This window comes from Pteropus medius, unplaced genomic scaffold (genome assembly GCF_902729225.1).
Source record: "Pteropus medius unplaced genomic scaffold, Ma_sr-lr_union100, whole genome shotgun sequence".
Taxonomy (NCBI): Eukaryota; Metazoa; Chordata; class Mammalia; order Chiroptera; family Pteropodidae; genus Pteropus; species Pteropus medius.
The window spans coordinates 46764286-46791141 of record NW_024349800.1 but is presented as its reverse complement, the minus strand read 5'-3'; the positions used below and the strand labels follow the sequence as shown (position 1 = coordinate 46791141).

At 50.4% G+C, this 26856-nt stretch overlaps 1 protein-coding gene across 1 annotated transcript in view; it reads right to left on the bottom strand.

Moving 5' to 3' along the window:
- The window catches only part of GALNT14 (polypeptide N-acetylgalactosaminyltransferase 14), a 186144-nt gene that overhangs the window by 36652 nt on the left and 122636 nt on the right, over positions 1 to 26856 (bottom strand). The window contains exons 3-6 of the mRNA XM_039887477.1: positions 10657 to 10755; positions 3039 to 3106; positions 845 to 910; positions 560 to 681 (exon numbers count right to left, since the gene is read on the bottom strand). Of these exons, the coding sequence (XP_039743411.1) occupies positions 560 to 681; positions 845 to 910; positions 3039 to 3106; positions 10657 to 10755 (355 nt within the window). The remainder of the gene's footprint in view (positions 1 to 559; positions 682 to 844; positions 911 to 3038; positions 3107 to 10656; positions 10756 to 26856) is intronic.

The following is a 26856-nucleotide window of genomic DNA, read 5'->3' as shown; positions in this document are numbered from 1 at the left end:
CCAGGAGTGATCCCAGCTGGAGTGACCCCAGCTGGCCAGGCAGTCAGGAAAGACTCGGAGGAGGAGGGGAGACGTGGGCAAAGCCCTGAAGAGCAAGGGGGCTTGCGGAGGGAAGGGGAAGGGCATCCAGGGACAGAAAGGGCTTGGTCAGAGGTGGAGCAGTGGGAAGGTGGGGCATGTCTGGGGAGAAGGAGGGGCTCAGTTTTTCTAGAGCCTGAGACCGAGGAGGTGGCACACTGTGGCTGCAGACTGAGCCCGAGGGCGGGAGGATTTGGAAGGGCCTCCGGGGCCAGGAGAAACCCCTCGACTTAATGGTCTGTTCATAACTACCATTTCTCAATCCAGACTTCTTTTTCTAGATTATGTCAAAAAGAGGGGAGAAGGAATTTTTCTAAACAGCACTTAGTGTATGAGTCCTCCCAACTCTAAAACGGGGACAGCAATCTGTCCCATCCACCTCCCAGAGGCATTGGGGACATATGTGAAGCACTGAGCTTGGGAGAGCCTGGAGACGGTGGGGGCACGGAATCCCTCTGCTCGTCGGTCTGGCCGCACTCACCTCTTTGACCCTGTGCAGCAGCGGCTGGAGCCAGTCCCGATTCACCTCACAGTGGCTGTCCAGGAAAGTCAGAGTGGTGCCCCGGGCAACATCGGCGCCCCGCATCCGGGACCGGACCAGGCCTGCATTGGGGACAAATGGCCAAGTGGGCGTTCCTGTTGCTCCCTCGTCCAGCAAGCCCATGGAAGAGGCACGCAGCATTCCCTACACACCCCAAACACGCGCACACACACAACACCAATCACCCCACCGCCCCCCAGGTCCTGCCTAGCTGCACAGACCCACCTTGCCGCTGGTTGTTGCGTAAGCATTTCACCTTGGGCAACTTGATGAGCTCTTTGCAGTCATCAGCTGCAAAGATAAAGGGTTTTGTGAAGTGAGCTCCTGGGGATGGAGGTGAACCTGAACAGTAGGTAAGGCAGCCCGGCCTGCTGTCCCCACTCCCAACTGCAGAGCCCCGTCTTGACTCCAGGGTGCTCGTGACCTTTGGGAAGAGCAGACTGACCATGGCTGTCAATATAGAACGTGGCTCAATCTGTGCAAAGTGGCTCAAGGGGGCCTCTTTGGAGCAGGTCAGTCACACAGTAGCACTTGCATACTTGCTAAAAACACTTCCGGATGGGAATTCTTGGCATTGTCACCTGGGGACATTTCTCTTTTTCTACAGATCATTCAAAGCATGAGATAAGAGTCCTGTTCACTCCGGTGGGATATGGAAAAAAACTGCGGGGAGGCCGGAGAATGGAGGAAATGAATTTTGGAGTTTCCTTTCAGACCATGGACTCCTAATACAGGAGACCCTATTTGTTAAGGGGTCCTCCCAGAGTGCCTTCCACCACATGGAGCTGGTCCAACTCTACCCAAGGAAAATGCACCAGGAAGGGCAAGGGACCCCTCTTAGGCATTTGCCTAGCGTCATTCCCTAGCTTGCCTGCTTCCGCAGCTCCCCTTTGGCTCACCATCTCTTGGCTCTGAACCCATATTGTGACCCCACTGTTCTGGTTGTGCTTCATCAGTTTATCATCCTTAGTTTCTCTGCTTGGCTCTGGACTCTACAGAGGCTTTCTCGGGGCCAGGTGCTATTCTAAGCACTTTGAATGTGTTGACATATATAAACCATATCTATTATTATTATTATTATTAATTATCATCGTCATTATTATCATCTCCATGTTATAGTCAAGGAAACCAAAGCACAGCCAGGTCAGTGACTTGTCCAACACACTTAACTAGTAAGAGTAAGTGATAGGTCTAGGATTTGAAGCCGGGCAGTCTGGCTTTAGAGTCTATGCTCTAACCACCAGGCTGTTCTGCTTCTAAGTGAATTTGCAGCATTCCCTTCTCTAGCCTCAGTGCCCGACAACCTCCCAGCAGGACCAGCGCCTCTCTCTATCCCCTTCCTCACTAGGGTAGAGAGATCAGATCACTGAGTTTCAGCACTCAGAGCCCCATCTTACTATTCTGGCCCTGGTGCACAACCCACCCATGCATTACTTCCAAGGTTGTGTCACGGGTGTGGGTTTCCAGCTGTCCTGTGGCAGACCCCAGCACGGCAGTGGTTCCTACGCCTAGCCTCCAGCACTGGTGGGGACAGACTCCACTCCCCTGGGACATGGGGCTATCCCTGGTGGCCCTTGCCTGATTCCCCTGGTTCATCACTAGGAAGAGGTGGTTCTGCCTGAGTGTGGTTGACTTCCTGGAACTGCATCCAGGCTGCTGGGACAATGGCTCTCAAAAGAGTTGTCGGCACTATTAATACTTAAAATCTAACAATGCTTCTACAGTTATCGTACCTGTCAAACTGAACATACAGAAGTCTGAAAACACCTACATACTTTTCTTGGGGAAAGTGGATTTGGAGTGTGAATTTGGATGGGACCCATGTTCTTTGATGGGATGAAGACCAGCAGGGTCCAGGGTTGGAAGGCAGCTGCTCACTGTGTCATGGGCTAGTGATGGGCTGTCCTACTAGGGATCCCCAAGGGAGCCCACCCAGTCCTCCCATGGGAATAAAAGGAAGAGGGTGTGTTAGCTTCAGCTCGGATTAACAGATTATCACACATCCCAGTCGGAATCTCTTGTGATGGAGCTGCTTCTAGGCTCCAGGTCCCAGGGTCAATCCTTTGTAGGTTCAGTTCCCTAGCCATGTCCAGGAATGTAGGTTAGGGGGCAGTAACACACATGCATGGGTACACCCATGCGCGCGCGCGCGCACACACACACACACACACACCAGCACAGTCAAGAATCTGCTAAATTTACCTGCTTAGGTCCTCAAAGACTCATAGCAAAGAACTCAATAAGTTGTTTACGAAGGTAAGGTTTATCTCCTTCTTTAGCCCCACACAGACACTCACAGCTCCTACTACAAACCTAGGCTTTCCTGCATCCCCAGAGACCCATGGGCTTCCCTCTGCCTGTTACCCAGGAGCCAGAACAGGCATTTGCGTCTCCAGAGCAAAGGAGCAATGTTCCTTACGGTCGTTGCTGAAGTCATCCACTAAGATGATTTCCTGGATCAGATTCATAGGGGTGCGGTTTAAGATGCTGTGAGATGGAAAGAGAAAAGATCATTATGACTTCTAGTTGCAAATATATGTATTAAACCAAGTTTTAAATAGATACCATTGCATTTGAGGAATGAAAACTCGGAGCAGCCACAGGGCTTGTCTAGTCACACTGCTCACCTGTGAGTTGCTGGGATAGAACTCTATTTTCTCTTAGTGAATGCCACTGCCACCCGCCTAGACAGAAATACAGTGACCCTCCCTCTCCCTGAAACCCCACATCAAATCAATGCCCCAGACTGAGTAGTTTGACTCGAAAATGTCACTTGAGTCACTTTCACCTCTTATAAGCGCTCCACCTCTTTTGCTGGGTTTATTACAGTACCCTCGACCTGCCCAGGCTGACCTCCTGGGGCCCCCAGAGTGAGCTCTATGAGGCACAGGTCTGGTCTGATTGTGTGATTTTTCCCTGCTGATGCAAACAAATAAGTTGACAAAACCCCCCTCAGTGGCTTCCCACTATCTATACCCCAAATCCTCCATATGCTCTTCAAGGCCTCTTATGGTCTGGAGCTAGACGCCCCCCCCCCTGCCGTTTCCAGCCTCCTCCAGCCCCGTGTCGTTATCTGGAGACATCCTGCTCATTTCTAACCGAGAGCCTGTTCCCTGCTGCTGACATGGCTTGAAATGCTCATCCTCGGCCACAAGGACCAGTTCAAATGTCACTTCCTCTCTAACAGCTTTCCAATCCACTTAGTGAGAATTAATTGCTTCCTCCTCTGGGATCCCTCAGCAGTGTGTATCTGAGGCTTCCTGTGGCTTTCATTGCTGCCTGATTCTGAGGGTTGGTTTTTGCTGGTCCCTCTAGATGATTACATCCTAGCTGCAGGTCATATCTTTGCCGCGTTACCTCTGTATTGCCAAAGTCCAGCAAATATCCCTGGAGGATATGGCCTATAACCATATCCTCCAGGGATATTTAGTGCACACCTACTATGTGCTTGGCATTGGGTATATGATGAGGAACAAAGCGTATGTGAGCTCTGCCTTCCAGAAGCTTGTGGTTTAGCAGCTACTTACCACAAGCTGTGCAATCTTGGGCAAGTTACTTAACTGCTTTCTGCAGTAAAGTGTCCCTATCTGTAAAACAGGGATGACAACAGTAATACCTTCTTCACAGGGCTGTTGGGAGAATTAAAGGAGAAAATGTATCTAAAGCACTCAGCACGGAATCTGGCGTTAAATGATGAAATGCGGTAGCAATTACCACTACTTTAGTGCATCATTAATGAATTTTGAATTGACTTCATCTACCCTCCTGTGTGTGGGTCTGCAACCCCAGCGCAAGGCTGAGTTTCAGTTTATTCTGGGTGTTGGGCCGACTGAGATGGCTGGATCCTGCTTCTTCCAAACCTCCCCAAACCGCATGTGTCCTCAGAAACATCCCGGGGCCACACCGCCACCATGGGGCGCCCAGGGCTGTATGTGTTTTGGGGATGGGGTTCATGTAGGTGGTGGCGGAGCCTCTCTGCGCAACCCTCCTCTCAGGGGGACCATTCTGAGCGTTTCCGGTGAGCAGGCTGTGGAGACTCTCCAAGAGCAGAACCTTTGCCTGGAGCTACTTTTATTTATGAAGCCTCAATTCTCACCATGATCACGGGTGTCAGGTGGAGAAGAAAGCCCAACACCAAGGCCTGAGCTCGCTGCTGGCACCAGGAGGGGCAGGAGGTGGTAGGAGGAGACCCTCACCTGATGGTCCCAGAGAAAACAAACGCCAAGCCAACAACCCACCCTCTAATCACAGAGGGAGGGGGAGAGGGAGGCAGAAAAAGAGGAAAAAACCTGCTTGAAGAATACCCTCTAATGAGGTTTGATTAAGGCTGCAGCTTCTGCATGTGATTCCCCAAAATCCCTGCTGGCTCTTTGAAATTCAAGAGTTCTCTTCTGAGAACATCAAAAGGTAAATCGTGTGTGGCTCTGTGCTGGTTGAACTGAGAGATGATTAGTGAATAAAAAATGTCCAGGGTTTAAAAAAGAAAGAAAAAAAAAAAAAGAAATCGTCAGCAGTAAGTGCTAATTAGACCATTCCCTGGTAACACCTGGCTTGTTTTCGCTCCTCTAATCAGAGCAATTGGTGTGATGGTGGAGGCTCCCTAAAAGTGGCTCCAGGCTGGGAGGGCCTGAGCTGGGCAGTTACTCTGGGTTCCTGGGGTGTCTAAGAAGGAGAAAGGTCAAGGCCAGCCCAGGGGGCCTGTCCCCCAGGGCCCCCCCTTCTGCATACCCCACTTCTATTCCCACCATCCCCACGGTGGCTCCTCAGATCTCCTTCCTTCGCTCTCGTGAGCTCTTCAGTAAGGACCTCACCCGTCTCTCCACAGCAAAGCCGACTTTCCCTCAGGGCCCAGATGAGCATATGCTCTTCCCTGCTTAACACCCACCCCAACCCCGCGGCTGTTCAATGCCCTTTCCTTACACAGCTTCAGCATGAGAGTGGGTGCTCACCCCACTGGCATATCCAGGTCACACTCGGCCTGGGAATTATTCTAGAATTGAATCTCCTATAAACAGCTCACCTCTCTGCCAGAGAACAGCTGAGCAGATGCTGTGCAGGGAGCATCTACACCGTTTGCTTTCTGCCTGCTGCCCTAACTGTGGGGCCCACACGGAGAACCCTGAAAGGCAGCAGGCATGGCAACATGGGCAGTGTGGGAGGCCAGGCGGCCTCCACCACCTACGAGCTGTGCAGCCCTGAAGAAGATGCTGGGTTACTTTCCTTTCCATCTGTAATTACATTTTCCTTGTAAAGGCAAGCGATATTAATACTTGACCTACTTCACAGACCTTTGTGCGTATGAAATGAGGAAATGTATTTGAAATTGCTTTGTGAACTCCGTGCTGCTATATGCAGGCAACGTTTATCAAACGCTCCCTAAGTACCAGCTGAATGAAGACTCAAGGCTGGTTGACAAGTCGACTCATTCTGGAGCCAGACCGACTTGCGTTGAGGCTCTGTATCCGCCCATCCTCCATACACCAGCTGCAGAGCTTCGGTGAGCACTGAGCCCCCAGCACCACAGCTTCCTCAGCTGCACGAGAGCCACTTAGCACTGTGCCTGGCACACAGCAGCTGCTCTTGGAATCTGGGTATTGATAATAATGACATTGGTTCTCAAAGCGTGATCCCGGAACCAGTTGCATCAGCGTCACCTGAGAACTTGTTAGAAATGCATTTTGAGGCTCCACTCAAGACTTACTGAATTAGTATTTCTGGGGATGGGGGCCAAGAAACCATTTTTAACAAGCCCCCCAGGGCATTCTGGTGCCTGCCCAAGTTTGAGACTCCCTTAGGACACTGCTGCCTACCCAGCTGGAGGTGCCTCATAAAACCTGTGGCCACCTGTTCAGGTTCACTCGGTGCCAGGCACTGTTTTAAGGCCTTTACCTACCTGAATTCATTCACCCTTCTCCACAATCATGCAAAGTAGTTACTACCATTAGCTTTTCTCTTGCAAAAAAGGAAACTGAAGCGGAGATGTGAAGGAGTTTGCCCAGGGTCACACAGCTGGTCAGGGCAGAGCAGGCAAATCTGGCCCTAGGGCCCAATTTCTTGACCACCTTAACCTGAGAAATTGCTCCTCTAAATCTAGGACTTTTCAAAAAAGTCTCTGGTAAGAAGACTCAGGACATAAAGTATCAACCGTGCAGGCTCCAGAGCCCCCATGGAGGTGTCAGGCTGAAGAGTGCTCCAGGGGAGGGGACAGCCCTGGGTCTCACACATACCCAGGGGCCACTGCAACACCAAAGATGAACTATTCTTTGGGGCTTGTTTTCTCTCTCCTTTAGTGAGAAAAGTCTCTTAATTTATCTAGGTTGTGATTCTCTCTCCCTCCCCCCATCACCCACCCCAGCATGCCTCTGCCTGGCTCCAAGTGCCCCCACGTGCACCTTTACAGCCCCCTGTTCCCCAGGTAACTCAGGATCTCAGGGGCCAAAGGGCCTGGGCAGGCATGGACAGAGGCGAAGGCCTGGCCAAGTGCTGGGTGGAAAGGAGGAGGGAGACAGTCCCCTCCAGTTCCTTGAGCATTCTCCCCTTTCGAGAGCCTGGCAACAAAGCCATCAGAATTCTGGAACGTTAAAGATGAAAGATACCCTGGAGAAGATCCTTTCATCAATGGCATCGTAAGCTAGGAAGTGCTCCTCATTCAGTCCGTTCTCATGAGCTAGTGGAAGGAGGTGCAGCATCCCAAGACAAATTATACCTGGCCATGAAAGTTTCCAGAAGTAATCTTCCTTGCCTCCACCTCTAAAATGTACTTCCACCCCGCCCGATGATGGTGTAAACACCCATCTGTTCACACGTGGCTTTCAGGCCCCCATTCCGCTATTTTCCTGCATCACACTTGGGTCTGAGCTGGGGCCTGGCTTATGTGGGACGTTCCTAAGAGGCAGGAAACAGGTCAATGGGGTTCCCAGCAAAGCGCCCAGCAGAGGCTGATGTGCAGTCTGGCACTCCATGGGTGCCTTCTGAAAAGTACGGTGATGATGGGCCCCACTCCCCTGCCGGAGTGCAGGGCACCAGGGCCTTGGGGGCAGTTCTCCATCAGGCTGGTGGACAGAGGTGTTGAGGCCGCACCCCTAGCTGCCCCCACTTCCACCCAGGAAGTCATAAACCTGAGTCCTGGCTCCTGTGCTTCCAAGCCCATGGCTCTGGGCCTCCGTCACCATGTGTACCCCAACCTCACAGGTTCCAGATGGGGCTCCAACTGAAGTGAAGTGTTCTGTAGCTTAAAGCTCAGCAAAATATTATGCTAATATTATTATTATAAAGTATCATTATTACTATTATAAAGAGATTGAGGAGCAGCTGGAACAGAAGGAAAAATATATCTTAGAGCTGAAAGGGATGAGTCTGAGGGCAACAGCTGAAGTGCCTTCAAGAATATTAACATGATGTTAGAGAAGCTTGGGGGGACTGGGGCATCCACATTAAATTACAATGAGCCCCAAGTGTCCCAGGGTAATGTCACAGACATTCCTGACAGGAAGGTTTATTGTAGGAAATGTGATAGAACTTGAAACATCTAATATACTTTTATTACTGTCTTTATAGATGTGGTTGGTGACCTGTGTGGGGTCATAAGGCTAGGGAGTGGCAGGGTAGGGACTTGACTCCAGGTCTTCAGACTCCAAGCGCGGGGCACTTTGAGTACCCCATAGCCTCTTTTGTTTTGAGAGCTCTCTAGCTTGTGTAGATATAGAGATGGCCAACACTGATCAAGCGCTTACTCTGCCGGCACGGTTCTCAGTCCTTTCCCTGAATTAGCGCAAAGCAACTTTATGCAGTCGGTACGATTACTTTCTTTTCCTTGATAAAGAAACTCAGCCATAGGGAAGTTTGGAAGGAGATGGATAAGATACGGTCCTTGCCCCACAGGAGTTCATTGAGGATGACATCTGGGAAAAATGCATTAAGTGCTAGAGTGGAGATGTACTGAGAAGGAGCCCAGAAGAAGGTCCTAATGGTGTGCGTGTGCGCGTGTGTGTGCATGCGTGTGCGTGTGCGTGTTCTGAGGCGGAGGAAGATGCATGGCATCATAAGACTGGAGGAGGAGGAGAGGCCAGCCTAGAAGGTGAGGAGGAGCTATAGTGTCCTCATGGACACATCTGGCCGCTATGCCCAGACATAGCCTTGTGCAACGGTGGTGTAATCTGGGACTTAGGGATCCATACTCTGCCGCCTGTGTGCCTGCTCTGCCTGCAAGGCCCCCAAACTCTGGTCTCCTTTCACCAAAACAGACCCAGATAACCTGGACTACCGCTTATCCCTGTTCCTCCCACACATACCCACACTGGTTTATAAATCAGAAAGGTTCTTTGTTAGTCTACCGTGAGACTCACAGTGACACCTGACAGTGACTCTGCACATTTTCTTGTCAAAAGCTGAAGCCTTGTTGGAAAATCAAATTTGAATCAGGCAGCTTGAGGGGTGGATGTAGAAGCCAGGGCAGACAGGGCAAGAGACTGGCAGAAGGACCCAGCCAGCCAGTCACCAAGGACATCTGCGAAGCAGACAGAGCTGTCCCTGTGGACAGGGGGAAACACTGAGCTGAAGACCACGTGTTCGAACAGGTTCCTCCCTGCATTTCTAAGGGAAGGGACCCACTGACCTTGCACAGTGGACACTCATCACGAATGACAGGTGGCGCTAAAGACTTGGTGCCTGCCAACAGGGGGAGCCTATTGCTGACTCTCCCCTGTCACCTGGAGCTTCCCCACCTGCTCACAGTGGGTGCGGCAAGGAGAGAGGGAAGATGTGGCTTATTGATGGAAATGACAAGGAGTTTCCCTGTGCTTGGATGTCCTCTCCTTGGTCCACATCTGATCTCACCTCCTTCTCTGTGGGATCAGGAGACCACCAGATGGGCTACCCAGCAGATCTGGACGGGCTCTAACAGGCCACGTGCTGGAGAGTGGAGGTACCATGAAAATTACCCTCCAGGGCCGGCCCCTTGCTCTGCTGGAGGCATGGCTGGGTGCACCTCTGGCCCCAACACCTCCCCTAGGGGTTCTGAATGCCCCGCTGCCTGGTCCGATTCGGGCTGCTGAAAAGAACTGGGGTCAGATGCAAGGGTTGGAGCCCTGCGTCCCCCTTGTTAGCGGAGCGACAAGGCCTTGAGTTAGTATCTCCGAGTCTTAATTTCCTCAGCTGTGAAGTGAGCGCAGCACTGGCCTCCCACGTCCCCAGCTGAGAGCATGAGCTGAAGTGTCCGCACACGAGGGGACTTAGTGACCAGTGGCTGCTGTTACCACCATCTAAGATGCCAATGAGTACGGAAGAGGGGGGCAGATGGTTTGGGGGAAAGAAGGCCTGGGGAGAGGGGCTCCAGAGGAGGGAAGGAGCATGGCAGAGAGAAGTGAGCCAAAACAACTCTCCAGGGCCATCGGGAAGTTCTACTGGGGGCTGTCACTAGAATTTTTGCACATCAAAAATCCACGTAGGCCACAGGCCATACAAGTAAGGACACATCTATTAGAGAAACGTCATGGCCCAGACTAGGAGCTGAGCGTGGACGGAGAGGCCTGAGAGGGGGCAGGGCTGGAACACGAGGTGGTGGCTGAGAAAGCAAACATTAGTCATTACCGTTGGGCTGCTCTGATGTGCACCATGGGCCCTGGAGTGTGTGGGAGGCTGTGGAGAGGCAGGTGCTGGGATGGGCAGCACTTGGCTGACCTGAGCTCTAACCCCAGCCTGATGCTGGGTGTGGGGTATGTACGCAGCCTCTCAGAACCCCAGCTCCTTTGTCAGCTGTGAAATTAGAACTCGTGTTCTAGAAGAACTCTACACAGAGACCTTCTGCAAGTCACCCGCCACTCCAGGCCTCTGTCTCTCCCCCTTTAAAATGGGAGAAGAGCCACCCTCACAGCAGTGTGAGCGTGGCTGAGTAGATGCACGTGGAGTGAGTTCAACGGAGCCTGGCAGGTAGTTAGGAATGCCTCATATTCTTATCACGAGGCTGAACCCCCAGCAAGCAGACATGCCCTCACCAAGTGCTGGCCCCGGAGGGTGAACAACCAGGAAGGCTGTCTCACCTGCGGATGGTCCTGAGCAGGGTGGAGCGGGCCTCGTTGTGGAAGGTGATGATGATGCTGGTGGGAGAGAGGTCCTTGCAGTATACCAGCAGGGCGCACCTGGGGAAGGAAAGGCAGGAGACAAGTCAGACTTTTAAGGGCAAAGGAGACCTCAAGAGCTACAACCAAGGGCATTGCAGTGGTCACCAACATGGACAGATGCCTGGTGTCCAGTGGGGCCAACCCAGACGCACAGCACTGGGCAAAACCCCAGGGCCTCACCCAGCCGAGAAGGACTGAAGCTGAATTTCGCACCATCTCAGGGGAATATGGGCTCAGAGCCAAATGAAGTTGAGATATAGAACATAAATGTGGGATTTCTTGCATGCCCCAGCGAGAGCATAGCGGTTCCTAGCAGCCACACAAACCCACCCCCAAGTCTCGGGCTCTGCTCCCCAGTCTGGGCCTGTCCATTTAGGAGAGGCCAAACCATGTTCTGGGCCAGAGCTCCAGCCCACCACACCATGCTGACCCCTGACCTCCTGTGCCCCCACACCGAAATCTGACATGTTTAAAGAGGCAGAGTCCCCCAAATCCTGGCATAAATAATAACATCCCATCTGAGAAAAGCATTCTTTTCCACGTGTCTAGGACCATTTTGCATGACAATTATACCTGGGGTAATTTCTGTTTAATACCTTGCTGCAAGTGATATTGTAGCCTGCAGCCTGAAGATTACTATGATAATGAAAATAAACCTGCCAAGGGCGGCTAGTCCCACCAGGGTAATGAGTAAATGCTTCCTCCTCCTTCATGCTTTTACGGGGGCTGTCCGATTATGGGGAGGGGTATTAAACAGGGAAGTGAACAACACTTTTGAGAAGTCATTTTCATTTTCCAATTCCTTCCTAGGCCTGGGGCTTTTAATGTGGGGTCCAGAGACCCCAGGATGGACTTCAAGGAGACTGTGAGCCCTCTGAAATTATTTGTAAAACCAGGTATGTAAATGTGCATTTGTGTGTGGGCGGGGCAGGGAGAAGCGATCCATAGTTTTCACTAGATTCTCAAAGAAATCTGTGGCCTAAACATTTCAGAACCTCAAGTGGCCAGATGTCCCTTTGGCCTCCCTGAGAATTCTGAACACTTTTTCTACAAGAACAAACACCGAATGAGAGAACTTATTTCGAGAAAGGTAGGCTATTCTGCTCAGGACCTGAGCATAGGGTGAGCTTGAGTCATCCACAAGGAGCCAAGAATTACAAGAGGAAGGCCCCAGGGAAAGAGACAGTAGAAAAGGTAAGTCATAACTTTCAAGCCTTCCTGTCCTCCCTCCCCCACCCCACAGACAACTTCTCACCACATCCTGTCCACTCTACCTCCTAATACAGGTCCCCTGAATCCTCCCTCCTCTCTCATCCCCATGGCTCTGGCTCGGAGAGCCTTTACTCCTTTTGGGGTCCCTGCAGCAGCCTTCCAACCCATCTTTCTGCCTCCAGGCTCTGCCCTGGAAGTCATGTCCTATCCGCCACGCAGCTCTGCCCAGACCTTGCCCTGGCTCTAAGCCCTCCAGTGGCTCCTGATGTACGAAGTACAAACTCCTTGTCATAGTCTTCAAGACCTTTCGCAATTGCTGCTTCATACGTGGCCATAACTCTCTGACACTGCTCACTCCATTACTTCTGCATGGAGCAATGTCCTTCCTCCTTTCTCCACTGACGAGCTAGAGGAGGAGGAGAGATCAAAGAACGTGGCATCAATGTCAGAGAAAGGAACCTGGGATGTAACATCGATTTGAATCCCGGATGTGCTGAAAACTGGCTCTGTGCCTTTGGGCCCATCATTTACTTTCCCTGAGCCTCGATGTTGTCACTTGTAAAATGTAGACAAATACCTTCCTTCCAGGCTTGTGAAGACCACAGATACTGCAGGCAAAACACCTGGTGTTTTGTCGATGCTGAGTAAATGGTAGCTGGCATTATCAACACAACTGTGCAGTGCAGTGGCTGAACCAGCATCCATGTGATGTTCGGTGCTTCAGAATTGAAACTACAAACATAGCTCAGAAAAGGCATGGGCTTTGGAGATGACCCAGTCCAATTTCCTAAACCAGGCAGAACTTGGTGGCATAACAGACATCAGCTGGAGGCTGGGTGGTTGTGCTCCTGTGCCTACAGGACGGAAGACAGGGGGCTCTTTCTCAAGGCTGGGCAAGTACCCCACAAGTGCTTTCAGCATGCATAGGCCCAGGGAGGGCAGATAGCAGGGCAGGGCCTCCCACCTCAAAGGCACAGGCATCCTGGCTCATGGGACTTCTTGATATCTTCCTTCTGCCCCTGCTCAGGGCTCATAGTACCCAGAGTCACTCTTTGTCTCGTCTGACCCTCTGAGAACCTTCACTCCACAGATGAGGATGATTGAGGCTCAGAATCTTGCTCAAGGTCACACACCTGCAGAGTGACAGAGATGAGCTAAGCCAGGTCCTGTGACTTCTCACTCGGTATTTGTCCCAAGTGTCCGCTGTGAACTCACTCTGGTTAAGGCACAGAAACCCAAAAAGCTGGTGGGATCCACCTGCCTGAGCCCTGTGCACGAGCTGCTCACTTGTCCTCCAGGGCCTGGCGGAGACCCATTGCCCCGCTGAGAGACAAGCACTGGGCACTGGCAGCAATAAAGCCAAGGGCTGAGAAAAGTCCTTAAAACTGGACGCAGTGAGAACAGTCAGCTTTCTGTGAGAGCAATCTAAAAGATTAATCAAACAGCGAGATCTATTAGGGACACGAGGAGAATGAGAAAGGCTGCCAACACTGAGATCTGGCGCCGGCAGACGGACCAGATAGCATGTTTATAATTTATTAAAGACTTGGGGGTTTTACTGGGGAGAAGAGCTAGCGAGCAGGAAAGATCGGCGTGGGGGTGGAACCGGGAGGAAGGGCGGGGACCGCTGCTGTGTGGGGAGACAGATGCCAGCCCAGGGCTGCCGACCTGATTGCCACGGCAGCTCCTGAATAATGCACGCTCCTCTGAGCTGATTTTCCACGTGTGGTTTCTTCTTTTTCTTCTTCTTCTTCTTTCTTTTCCTTTAAAGAAAGGTTCAGCTAAAACTCGTGATTTCCCTAAGTTCAGGTGGGTCTTAAAAGTGCTTCCAGAACCATCAACTCTTGAATGTTTGGTGCCACTTACTGGATGCACCGAGGATGCTTCCAGAGAGGTGTTCTGAGATGCTCGCTCCTGGCATGGGGTAGGAGCTTCTCTCTCTTTCATCTTTTTCCACCTCCCACCAGCCAATCACTGCTCCCCTGCCCCCCCCCGCCCGCCCTGCACCTGCACCTGAACACGTGCCAACGCGGGCATGTCAGAAACTGGCTAAGCGAGGATGGCTGTCAGTTATCACAGAAACGTCATGCTGCGCCCATGCCTTTCCTTTTACTGCACAAGCTCATTAAACCGGCAGCAGCCCGTAAACTGTGTGTTATGATGACGATCATCCCTGTTTTATCAATGGGCAACAGGGGCTCCTGGTGGCCTGTGGCCTGCCTGCTGGGGCGAGGACCCAGGTCCTCTGACTCCTGGACAGATAGCCTTCCTCCTACGGCATGAGGCTTTTATGGCAGAAAAGACGTGGTCATAAAGTATAAACATTCGGCATTTTATTCCTGAGCATAAAAACAGAAAGGAGTGATGGAGAGGCAGTCTCAATAACTCCGAAGCAGAGAGGAGAACATAATCATGACTACTAAAACGTCCGTCCATGTCAAGGGATGCTGGTCTGGCTCCAGAACTGACAGTGGCTCTGAGTCTGAGAACACAAATTCTTGAAGAGGGGTCCCCAAAGGGAGACTGAGGGCAGTTAAAGAGAAGGGAAAGTCACACAAAGATCATGCAGCATGGCGGAATGGAAATCCCACGGGCCTGGGGTGGGACACGCCGGGTCAAACCTTCGTCACGGGGAGCCTGGCAGCGACTTCACTTCTTTAAGCCTTAGCACCCTGGTTTACACAGATGAAGATATCCATCTCAGGGGATGTTTTTAAACTACTCCTTAGTGGTCCCCACTGCTAGGCACTACACTGAGCACCTGGCAGATTTAATGGTCGTAATCGCCCCATAGGGACTATTGTTTAATGGATTCACTCATTAAGAGACTGAGGCTCAGGGAGGTTGTCACTCACGGCAGCGAGTGACCCAGACCTGTTGGATGTCTTGTCACCATGCCGTATCTCCACGCACGCACTGTTGCAAGCATCCAGCTGTTACTCGGGTCCACGCTGTGCCCTGTACCCCATGTGGACCCATGTGCTCACACCGGAATCACCACCCCAACAGCAGTTTCTACTGAGCGCTAGAATCCAGCAGTTGCAGGAACCTGACCAGAATAAAGGGACAGGCTGCCACCCCTGGGTGGTAACAGGAAGATGGGAAGACTGCTGGCTGAGCAGCCACAGGGCCGGGCGAGCAGGGATCCCCACTTACTCCCCAGACGGAGCCAGAAAAGGTGAAAGGAGGTGAGCTTTCCGCGAGGCCCTGGGAGGAGTGGTTAGTGAACTACTCTGTTCCTTAACAGAAAAAGCTGCGGTTCGTCCCTCCGATTCCTGCAGTTCTAGCACACACTACAGAGGTCAGACTCAGGCAGAGAAAGCAAAGGGGTCACCTTTTCCCTGTGGTCCATTTCCCGGACTCTACGGCCACAAAGGCCGAGGGAAACACAGACATAAGACATGAAGTTGGGGTGGGACTAGTTTCCTGGGAGAACACTGTCTGTCTCTAAGGCAGTGACAAGCTGTGAATTCCCAGATGCAGCGGGGCAGGGTACATCCTCCCCCCTCCCCAGCTTCTGCCCGTCTCCCCATGTCATTGCTCTATTCCCGAAGATGCCTCATGGAGACCACTGCCCTCGCCCCTCTTTTTCCCTGCTGATGTGTGAGGGCTAAAGGAAGAGAAGGGAAAAGCTCTTGGCTCAGTGACCTTTCCAGAAAGTCGGTTCTCTGAGGACAGGAACAGTGAATTTGCTGCCAGCTTTCGGAATCACAGATTTAATTTTTAGAGCTGAGAACACCTAATGTATTCCCAGCTCAGTTCTATGTAAGGAAGCCTGCTCTCAGCTATGAGGAAAAAGAGGATGACCCAAAACTATAAAATGCTACATCTGTGACTGGCCTCTAGGTTCAAACTGAACTCTTTAGAAGAGAAAAACATAAGCAGTCAAAAATGTATGACAACTGTAAAATTAGAAATTCCTTTTAATCTCATTTCATGGGCAACACTGATACACTTTTCAAAGGCATGAAATTTTTATTTCATGTCAATTTCCCTGGGATTTCACATGCAGATTAATTTCTTCATCCACATAAACCTATATTGCTCCTACTTCTTGCCTCAATAGCTACCCTCACTTCGTATTAGAGAAATCCTGCATCTCATAAAAGACGCCTAAAATAATGGTGAGATCTGCTATCCCATGAGAGTGCCGTGTTTTGAATTGCTGAACATGTCAGATGCCAGGGTACTGGGAAGGGGATAAGTGGGCCCGGGCGGGGAAGTGAATTGCTTAGGAATTCGGCTGGGCACTGTGGTGGCAGCTGATGGCCCCCAAGCCCCACCTCCTGTGTAATCTGCTCCCCCTGAGTGTGAGCTGAAACTGGTAACTTGCTTCTAGGAAACAAATACAGCTAAAAGGATGGGATGTCACTTTTGTGATTAGGTTACAAAAAACGTGACTTCTGTCTTTTTGGCTTGCATGCTTTGGAAAGGCAAGCTGCCATGTTGGGGAGCTCCACGCAGCAAGGACCTGAGGTGGCCTACAGTCAATAGCCTGTGATGAACTGAATCCTCCCAACGACCCGGTGAGGGAGCTTGGAAGAAGGTCCAGCCCCTGTCATGCCCTGAGATGTCTGTGGCCCTGGTTAATACCTTGCTTGCTGACTATGAGAGTCCTGAAGTAAAAGACCCACAGAGGCCATGCCTGAATTCCTGACTCACAGAAACTGTGAGATGATAAATGTTGTTTTAAGCCACAAAGCTTCCGAGTAATTTGTTATGCAGCAATCGACAATGAATATTGGCACCCTCAGCTATCAAAAAAACAAGTCGACCAGGGTTTCTCACTCCCCTGGGCTCAAAGGTAAATTCTCTTGGGTGCCAGGTGGAAGAGCTATGCAGTTGCATCACAATTCTGCTCACACTGGGCTCTCGGAGCCCCCAGAGGACCCTTCATTCATGCTCTGGTGGCCTCCATGCCACAAGATGCTAGTATGGGATACACTGGGGCTCCCACATACGGAAGAAAGTTCTTCAGTAGTACCTTTGGGGGTTATTCCAATCTTTATAGATTCAACTCCCTTAGGGGTTCCTAATATGAACCATGACACATAGAAATTAGAGTGACTCTGTTCTTACTTCTCCCATCATGTACATAACTAGTATGCTTCCACAGGCATAGAGAAGTTAATTCATTTCAGACAATGGATGCTGTAGGGCTTTAAGGCTTAATTCTCTTGCAGAAGTCCAGTTAAGAAAGGGTGACCTACAACAGTACTGTAATAACTGTGTATGGCTTTCAGGTGAGTACGAGACCTATCGGGGTGACCACTTCATAAGGTATATAAATGTCTAATCACTATGTTGTACACCTGAAACTCAGATAATATCGTATGCTACCTGTAATTGAAAAATAATTTTTAAAAATGTTAAAAAACAAACAAAAAAACCCATTCTAAAAAGTTTAAAAGAAAGAAAGAGAAGGAAGGAAGGAAGGAAGGAAGGAAGGAAGGAAAGAAAGAAAGAAAGACAGGCTGACCTAGATAGTATCACAAATATTCCTCCATTCCATGAATATAAGGCCATTAGGCAGGGGACTTGGTCTCAGGGTGGGCCTATTTAGGCCAACGAATGTATTCCTTGTACCAACTGCTACCACATTCTTGGTTGAATCTGTCTGTCAGGCCAGCTCAGGGTCTGAAGTTCACTTCTTGTTCCCAGAAGAACCTCCTGGATTTTTTAGCCACCCACTTCCAGTAGCATCTGATTCCTAAAATCTACATCTTGACAACTCTTGGGTACTTCTCCATCAAATTAATTGCAGGCTGTAGATCAGAATGGTGATCCCAGAAGTCAGCCCTGCAAACCCATTTTCCTGGTAACATAAGAATGTCCAAAGGGGTCTCTGCTGACAAACTGGGAGCCTAATCAAGGAAGAGGGGCACTATGATACAGGGGGCCACGCTGTCCAGACTCCCCTAAAGGCTTAGACTCGGCCTCTGTTTTATTTTGCAGCCCCAGCAGCTGGAAAATCTTTTTCTCTTTGGCTCCAGACAAACTCCTGGGTTGCTGAAACCCTAGACTGGAAGGGACCAGACAGGCCATCCGGTTAGGCAGTCCCTCCACTGTGAGCTGCTGACAGTACCCCCAGGAGAAGTCTGTGTATGCTCTGTGAATAAAGTGTACAACGGTCAAATAAGTTCGCAAAAGAAAAACATGGGAAAAATATCAGATTACCTTTTTGGTGATCCAACAATGGACATTAACTTGTTAAAGGTTCTGAGACTTCTGCTAACCTACTGTTTACCAAGCTTTGTCCTAAAAACCTGCCCCATGCCCAACCTGGCACTTTTTTTCTGTTTTCCTAGCACACAATCCTTGGCACATAACACAAATATTTACCAGAAATATATCGAGTCAAGCCTAGTATTTAATACCCTTCTAAACAGAACTGTGTGGGACACAGGTTTAGAAAATGTTGGTTCCAGCTCCCTCCTTGTTTACAGATGAGGAAACTGAGGTCCAGAACAGTGAATTAACATGCCCAAGATCGCCCTGCTAGTTAGTGGCTGAGCTAAGACCTCCTAGTTCTTGGCTACTGAACGTGCTGTGTCCTTAAAGTACCCAGGCTTGGGGGCCCCTGTGAGATGGTACCAAGAGGCCTAGGCCCCAGACCACATAGGATTACTGGATACCTCTCCCTCTTACCAACCTCTTCCCCCAAAATACTCCCACCAAGGTCTCTATTACTTCTCTATGATGCTAAATCTAATGGAGATTTTTCAGTCTTTATCCTACTTGTCACCTCAGTAGCACTTGACATTGAGGGGCACACATTTTATGAAATGCTTGGTTCTTTCCCCTTGGTTTTGGTGAAATCGCCCTAGCATGGCTATCCTCTTCTTAGGCTGTTTTTTTTTTTTCCTTAGTTTTCTTTTTCTTTCCCTCATCTGAAATTCTAGTGTTCCCCCTAACCCCCAACCACCTCTGCCAAATTTTCTCCTAAGCCATCCTCTTGTCAATCTTCCTTCTCTCTGGATTATTTAACTTGCTTCCAAGGCTTCAATTTCCCATCTGTTTGGTAATGACCGCAACCCTAACCCCAATCCTGAGGAACATCTTCACCGCCCTCTGCCTCCTACACCTCGGCCAAGCCTGCCGGCCTTTCCACATTCTCCAGCTCATCAGGTACTATGTGCCCAAACCCAAGGGACATTCTCGAATCCTGCCTCTCTCTCCCTGGCACCCTATCTAATTAAACCTAGTCCTGTCAATCATTCTCCGTTATCTCCCGACCTGGCTGTTTCTCTACATTCTCAATATGCTTTCGTTGGATTTCTGCAGCGACTTTCTCACTGGCTTCATCGATCCTGCATTCTATCCTGCACGCTGCAGCTAGAACGAGCTTCGTGAACTGCGAATCTTTAACGTTTCAATGCTGCCCAAATGGCTCACAAAATAAAGTGCAAACCCCTAATCATGGCTTACCATCCTAGGGGCCCAGTCTGCTTCTGATTCCTCCCTTCACTTCCTCCAAGCCGCAGCCACATCTGCCTGACCTGCTCTTTCTTCCGCTGGGCCCGTGCAGACACTGCCACTCCTGTGCGTCTGAAATGCACTCTCCTCTCTTCCAAGGCCGGGCTGTCTCCTCTTCTAATCCTGGCTGGGAATTTATTTCCCCTAGGGAGCATTTCTTGATCTCCCAAGGCATTTCCAAGGTGCTTCCCTGGGACCTTGCATTCACCTCATCACTGAAAGGTATTGCCAAGCCTTGTGAATTTACTTTTCTTTCCCTTCTGCTGTTAGGGGCAATGGAGGGGGTTACAATGTAGTTGTAACCTCAGTATCTAGCACGGTGACAAAACACAGTAGACATACAATAAATGTCTGAAAATGAGTGGGAGAGGAAGCAGGTGAGGTTTCCATGGGGGCGAAGCAAGAGGGGGAAATGTCCTTTGCCCAGTTATGGGCGATACCAGCTCAAGGGAAGTGCAGAGCTGTGAGCCAAGACAGGTGCCTTGTCAGTCATGCAGAGAAGAGAGGCCAAACAGGTCACCAAAACCAGTTAGAATACGAAGCCACAGTGGCAAGAACAGGGTGCCTGGGGTTAAGGCTGTCCTGGGAGACATCTGGGACAGTCTTCGGGTGCCTGTAGAGAGCTGACACATTCCCTGCTGCACTGGAAACATTCAGCTGTGTTTAAAAGGCCAGGATGTTCTCCTCTTTTACTAAAGTCCCGGCGATGATGGAGGAAGCTTCCTCGAGTGAAATGGGAGACAGAGAATCCCACCTGGTAGGTACTGCAGACTATAGCTCAACACTCCTTCCAGACCCACGCTGCCCGTTCTGGCGGCCGCGAGCCACATGCAGTTCCTGAGCACTTGAGATATATCCAGTGGGAATGGAGACAGGCAGTAAGTGTGAAATACACACAAGATCTCAAAGTCCTCACACCCCCAACCATGCAAAATATCTCAGTAATTTTTTTATACTGCTCGCATATCAAAATAATAATATTTGGGTACATTAGGTTAAATAAAATATTAAAATTAATTTCACTTGCTTCTTTTACTTTTAAAAATGTGACTACTAGAAAATTTTAAATTTCATATAAGGCCCACGTCCATTTCTACTGAACCTTAGCTTGTATATAATCCAATTTAAAATTTCAACATCAGTGTCAGACAATGGTTTCTAGATTGGATTCTTTCATATAAATAAAATAAAATTTAAAAAATTATGGAGACCGTTGCTTGCAACATTTGATTTGTCAGGAAAGAATATATTATAAAAATCTCAGCATCTAGCATCATCATTATTTCATAAAAGAAAGGGTGTTTAAACACCAGAAAAGGTCACGATCTCAGAATAACGAAAAGCCTTTTAAACTATAAAATTTAGCTTTAAGAAAATCTCCCTCGTGGTCTTCCGCTCTTCCCCAGCTTCCTGGATCCGATCGACACTAATTCACCTGCTGGGGTCCGAAAGTACAGGTGAAGGGTGTTTGTTCCAGTCTTTGGCCTTGCATCTCCTCAGGCATTGCTGCCGCCCATGCTCTCACATGCGGTCAGGCTCTCCTCTGACCTGGAGAATGCAGGCACCGTTGGCTGCATGGAGACCTCCAGGAAAGGACCAGTGCTCCCTCTGCACCGATGATACCCCTATGTCCTTCCAGACGACTAATTTTGGTCTTTTATGATGATCAGGCCCTTCGAGGTGAGGGGGATGCCGAGGTCTGCTGGAAACTGTGGGAGGTGGCAGTGCCTTCTCTCCAAGAGAATCAGCTGCCTTCCGGAGGCTGCAAAGAACCTTCCTTGGGGACAGTACCAGGACCCGTGTTAGGTGGTACCGAGCACCACCCAGATGGCAGCTGTGTAGGCGTGGATGCGTGCGTGCACAGGAGAGAGTATTCTCAAAAGGCAAACGCAGAGTCTAGCCAGGACCCAAGTGTGAGGGTGGGCCAAAGCTCATTTTTGCAATGTTTCCTGAAAAAGATTCCTCAGTGTCTGGGACTAGGGCTCTTTCAAGTCTTATCTTAGCCCCACTTGATCCACACGCCACAGTAGTAGTAATAGATAACATTAATGGAACCCTTGCTCTGTCTCAGATATTCTTCGAGAGCTTTAACTCTGCACAGTAATTCTCTGAGGTAGGTGCTGCAATGCTTCCTCTCCTGTGAGGTCACAGCCAGTGAGCAGCAGGGCCTCGATGGAACACCAGATGGGCTGGCTCCCCGCTCCGAGCTCTCACACGCTCCACGAGGATGGCCTCTGATGGTCTTCCGACTCACTGGCTCTCAAACCTCTATTTCATATTGACTTTTCTCTCTGTCTTTGGTCTGGAAGGCCACAGGCCGGAAGGTTCTGGAAAGATGGAAAGTCACAAATCTGGGCTGTCCCTCACCTACTAAAGGATATCTCCCCTTGATATTCCCTGAGCTACTTCCTGATATTTTTCAGACCTTCCAGCTAAAGGATTAAGTAAAAGAGTCATTCTCTTCTTTTACTTCGTGGGGAAAAAGCTCCACAAATTGAGGCAGCTGAGATAAGACTTGCGGCCTCGTGACTTCAGAAATGTCACCGGGCCCAGCACACTGAGCTCAGGAATGGTTTGGTGGAGGGCCGAGTGTCCCATGTCTCTTCCTCTCCACGGCACTCACGACAGTGTGCCTCTACAAGGTCTGACATGGGGAGGTAAAAAGCACAGGCTTCCCACACCTTCCTGCGCCCCCCGACTTAATCCATCCCCGAGTCAGTCCTGAGCCACGTTCAGCCTTCATCCCTTCCTGTTATTCTCACTTCCAGCAGACGCACACCACTGGCCCGCCAGACTGCAACGGTCTTGACTGTTCTTTCCACCTGCAGACCCACCCCCAGCTCATGTCTCCCCGCTTTCCACATTAATCTTCCTAACACACCGCTTCACACATGAAACCCTCTTTGCCTTCAGTAGTTACCTGAAGCCAAACCTTGACCGCATGCAAAGGCCTCCACCATCACGTTAGCCTCCAACCCTGCCTCACGGTCCCCTTGCCTGAGCCTTCTGGCCCTACAAACCCAGTCCACTCACATCCTGCGGTCCTGCCCTGAGTCACAACCTCCTCGCACCTCTCTGCCCAGCCACCTGCTTTTCTGGGGCCACCTCAATGTTTGTGCAATGTTTGGCCCACCATAACACTTGTCACGGGCTACCCAGCGTTACATCCCTCTGCACAGCTGTACCATCTTTTCTGTGGACAGAGGCCACTTCTCTACTTCTTTATGTTCCTCTGGGCAAGTTATTCAACCTGCTGGAGTCAATTTCTTCATGTCTAAAACCAGGATCCTAGCGAAGCTGTTGTGAGGCTTAACTGAGAGAGCATATATAAGGTGCCTACCACATGTCAGAGAAATAGCTTGATCAATAAATGTTGGCTGATTATGCTCCTGGATTTATGCGCTAACACAGAGAATTCTTTGTTGAATGAAGGCAGTTTTAAATTTCCCATGATTTGTTTTTCAACCTCTGTTCTGAGCATCCATTCCCACGCCTACACTCCCAAACCCTGATGCTCTCAGAAGATAGTTTGAGAATAAACCCATTGAGGTGCTCTCTGAGTCCATATTCACTCAGCTGGCACTGCTGAAGAGTCTGAGTGCCGAGCACCGCGGGGAGACACAAAGAAGTGAGATCCCTGCCCTAAACCACTCGAGGTCTCAGAGGGGAGAGGAAAGCACATCGATGCTTGCAACTTGAGGTACTAGGTGCTGCCGAGAGCTGAGCATGGCAGTGAGAAGCAGGTACCAAATTCAGCCTGAGCAAGCAAGACGTTTGCTGGAGAGGGGACCCCCAGCAACTGGATTCCTGAAAGATGAGGAGGCGTGAACCCTTGGGCACAGTCAGCTGCGAGCCCCAGACCTGGCTGGGGTGGACGCGCCTCCGGGGGAGGGGCACGCTGATGGCATTGAAGGGTTTTAGACATTTGCATTTGGAAAATTGTCATGGAGGAGGATGGACTGGTGCAGGGCCAGGGCCAAGTATGAGGGCAGCAGGGGGCTGCTGCAGTTACCCGGGCAAGAAGGAACAGCTGCTGAGCATGGCGGCAAGGGTAGGGACCAAGAGCTATCTAGGAGACGGACTCAGCAACATGAGGGTGAGAGACGAGTGGGACTCCAAGGATTTGGGCTCGGGTCAAAGTGTGAACAGCGGGGCCTGCCCTGAGATGAGGCAGGTGAGAGCGGAGTGGGTGCTTGCCGTCTTGAGATGTGGTCCCCGCGGCTCGGTGAGGCTTGAGAAAGGATGAACGATGCAACTGTATGATGAGTCACGGAGAGACAGGGAGGAGCAGAGAAGCAGAATGAGGTAATGATGTCTGCTGTGGCTGTCTTCAGGGTCACTGCGAGGGTCAGGTAAGGGCAGGTGACAGCTGTTCGGATATGATAAGCTTCAGTCAAATATACGGGCTTCCTCTTGTTGCATCAGGGACACCAAGGATGGCCCCGAGGAGCGACTGCTGATCCTGCCCCTCGTTAGGGCTAGAACCCAGGCTGGCCACGTGGCTCCGCGGGTCCCCAGCAGAGCCCTTCTTCAGTCACATTACACATTCTTCGCTTCGTTTTCCAGCCGCCCTCGGGCACTGCTGATCACATCGCTCCATCCCACTGTCTGTCACCGCAGCCAGCCTCCTTTCCACAGCTTCTCCCACCCACAGCTGTCATCTCCTCTCTGCTCTTTTCATCTCTTGTCAAACACGTTTTGTGCTTTCTGGCCCCCAGCCCTTAAATCACTCCCTCTGCTGGCCTTGGCTTCTATACCCAGAATCTTAAAAGTAGAATTGCACCAGATCTGGCATCGCAATCGCCTCATTGCTTATTTTGCCTTCTAGGTTTTAAAGTTTGACATTCAGGCGAGTTAAGCATTTGGTGCCAGAAACCAAGACTGAGGCAGGAAGCTCTGTCATCACACCTTCCGACCCTGCCCCCACTTTGTTCTTGGAGCGCGCCCCAACTCAGAGGTAGGAGACAGGGCACTAAACCAGGACCCCTCCAAACTCATTCACGTCACCCCTTTCTCCTTCAGAGCTGTCACTCTCTCTTTCCTGCCTCTCAGACCTGCTTTTACCCATAGGTGCAGAGCAGTAAAAAGATCATGAGGCCTGCTGTTAATGCCGACCCTAATACTAATACTGATTTGACTACTCATCACCACAGCTAACAAGGTCATCATCAGGTGCTCGGTAGGAGCGAACGACCATGCTCGGCATTTGATATGGACTGTGGATTTGCTTACCCTCGCAGCAACACTGGGTACCATTAATAGTCCCATTTAGCAGATGAGAAAACTGAGGTTCAGGGAGTTTGAGTAACATACCCAAGGACCAGCTGGTAACTGGCAGAGATGCCTTATCTCAGCTCGCGGCGCTAGGTCTCCCATTAACCAGTTACCTTGCCTGGGCTTCAGTTTCCTCCCCGGTGAAATGGCAATGATTCTTTCACCCCGAGGGCTACTGAGAACATCATGTGAAGGAGATGTGAGAGCTCTTTGTAAAGTCTCAGGTAAATACAAGGTATGAGGCCTTACTGCAGCTTCGGCCTTTTCCTCAGGAACCAGGTATGCTGAGCCGCCTCAGGGCTTCCCACGCCAGCTGTGCCAGCCCTGTTTCCCTCTGGCATTAGCTGCTCAGGTGGCACATCACGCCGAGCCAATGGTTCTTTAAAGCACTGGGAAAAATGGTAACTGAACATGACAGTGTTCTGGGTTTTGAAAGGGGGAAAAGTCCGTATATTCCATTTCCTTATTCTAGGCTGAAAAACGTGGGCAGGTCACCAGTTTGCAATCAAGCTGCCATCCACGTGATGTGCCAACTCCAGGAGCAAATGGCTTTGCTGTTTTGTGTTTAATAGATCCTGGGGCCTTCAGATAAGTGCAAAGACGGTGTCACACCAGCTTGCATTCGTATCTTAAGCTAGGAGGGGGGTCTGGTGACCTCCACCGAGTGGAAGGCACGAGGGGGTGGGGAAGGCTGCATAAGGAAGTGGACAAGGCGGCAATGAAAAAGGACGGCTCTGAGGGGTCTGCAGGTCCTCCGTCTTGTTGGGAAAGGAAATGTGTGAGGGAAAAGATTAATCCAGGCCTTGGGGGAGGGAAACGGCTGCTGAGCTCAAGAGTCCTGCATCTGGAAATAGCCTCCAATCCGATTCAGCTCCCAAGTCAGTTCTCACACGTCCTTGCCAGCCAAGTATTTTGAACCAGCAGACAGAGCTGGAAGTGACCTTAATAACCATCTCTGAGCTACTGCTCTCTCTGTACAGGTAGAAAAATGGATACCAGATTGCTGAAGGGTTGGGCAATATCTAGAGAGGCTGCAGGTCCCCTCATGCTCAGTCGTGTTCCCCCGCCCACCCCACATCATTTTATCACGCTGCTGAGATGTGGGGGGAAAAAACCAAAAATCATCAGAAGAAAAGCAGGTAACTGAGGACAGACTAAGAGCAACGCTAGTCTGTGCCATTTGAAGTCTGCACAGTTATTTATGGTGGGGAGTAGGGGCAGGGGCACAGGGTGGCTTCTGGCAAACAGAGTTTTCTCATCCTTGATCAAGGTGCTTGATGCAGACACATGGCTGTGTTCTCTTTGGAAAAATCTACAATCTGGACACGTATGAAGTGTAAACTTTTCTGTACATATGCGACACCTTGATACAAAGTTTACTTAACAAAAGGTGAAGAGAGATTCTGGTCTTGGGGCATATTTTAGTCATGCAGGACTATTTCAAAAGCCACAGAACCGGAAGGATTCCAGGCAGCCCATGAAATAGGCAAGGGCCACGGCCAACGCCAACAATGCCTTCACCTCCTCTGAGAACTGCAGCCATCCTTGAGCTCCCCACAGCAGTGAAGAGAACACCCTACAACGCAGAGGGCAAATCCAGGGTCTCCTCCTCAGCCTCCTGCCTTCTTAAAAGTGAACACGCGCCCCGACCCCTCCCCGCCGCCAAGAAAATTCTCTTTTAAAAAAAATAACTTCGAGGAGAGGAAAATTATGCCATCTTCCTTTCGGTGTTACTGGCCCTGCGTGCATGGGCCAGGGCTTATTTTCAAGGCTAGCTTAAGGAAGCACTTTTCCCTGGGGAGTGCCCACAGATGAAAAGGTACTGGTGGCCTGTGGAGGGCACTAAGCAGTTTCCAGTCACCCAGCTGGAGGATTTGCTCACTTGGAGAAAACAAGCTCCATGAGAACAAGCTTTCTGAGCGCGCATTGGCTGATACATTGCTAATAGCCTATACTCACTAACTTTCAGGATGAATTTTTCATGGGAATTATTTAATTCCAAGTCAGTTTCCCATTCTGGGCACTGAACATATTTCTCATCTCTTTCCATCACCTCCTTCCTCAGGCGATGTGTAATAAAGGAGGCAAACCCAGGGAAGAAGAGGAGAAACCTGCTCCCCAAACTAAGGCCATTCAGTACCTTTCAAAGGCACACAG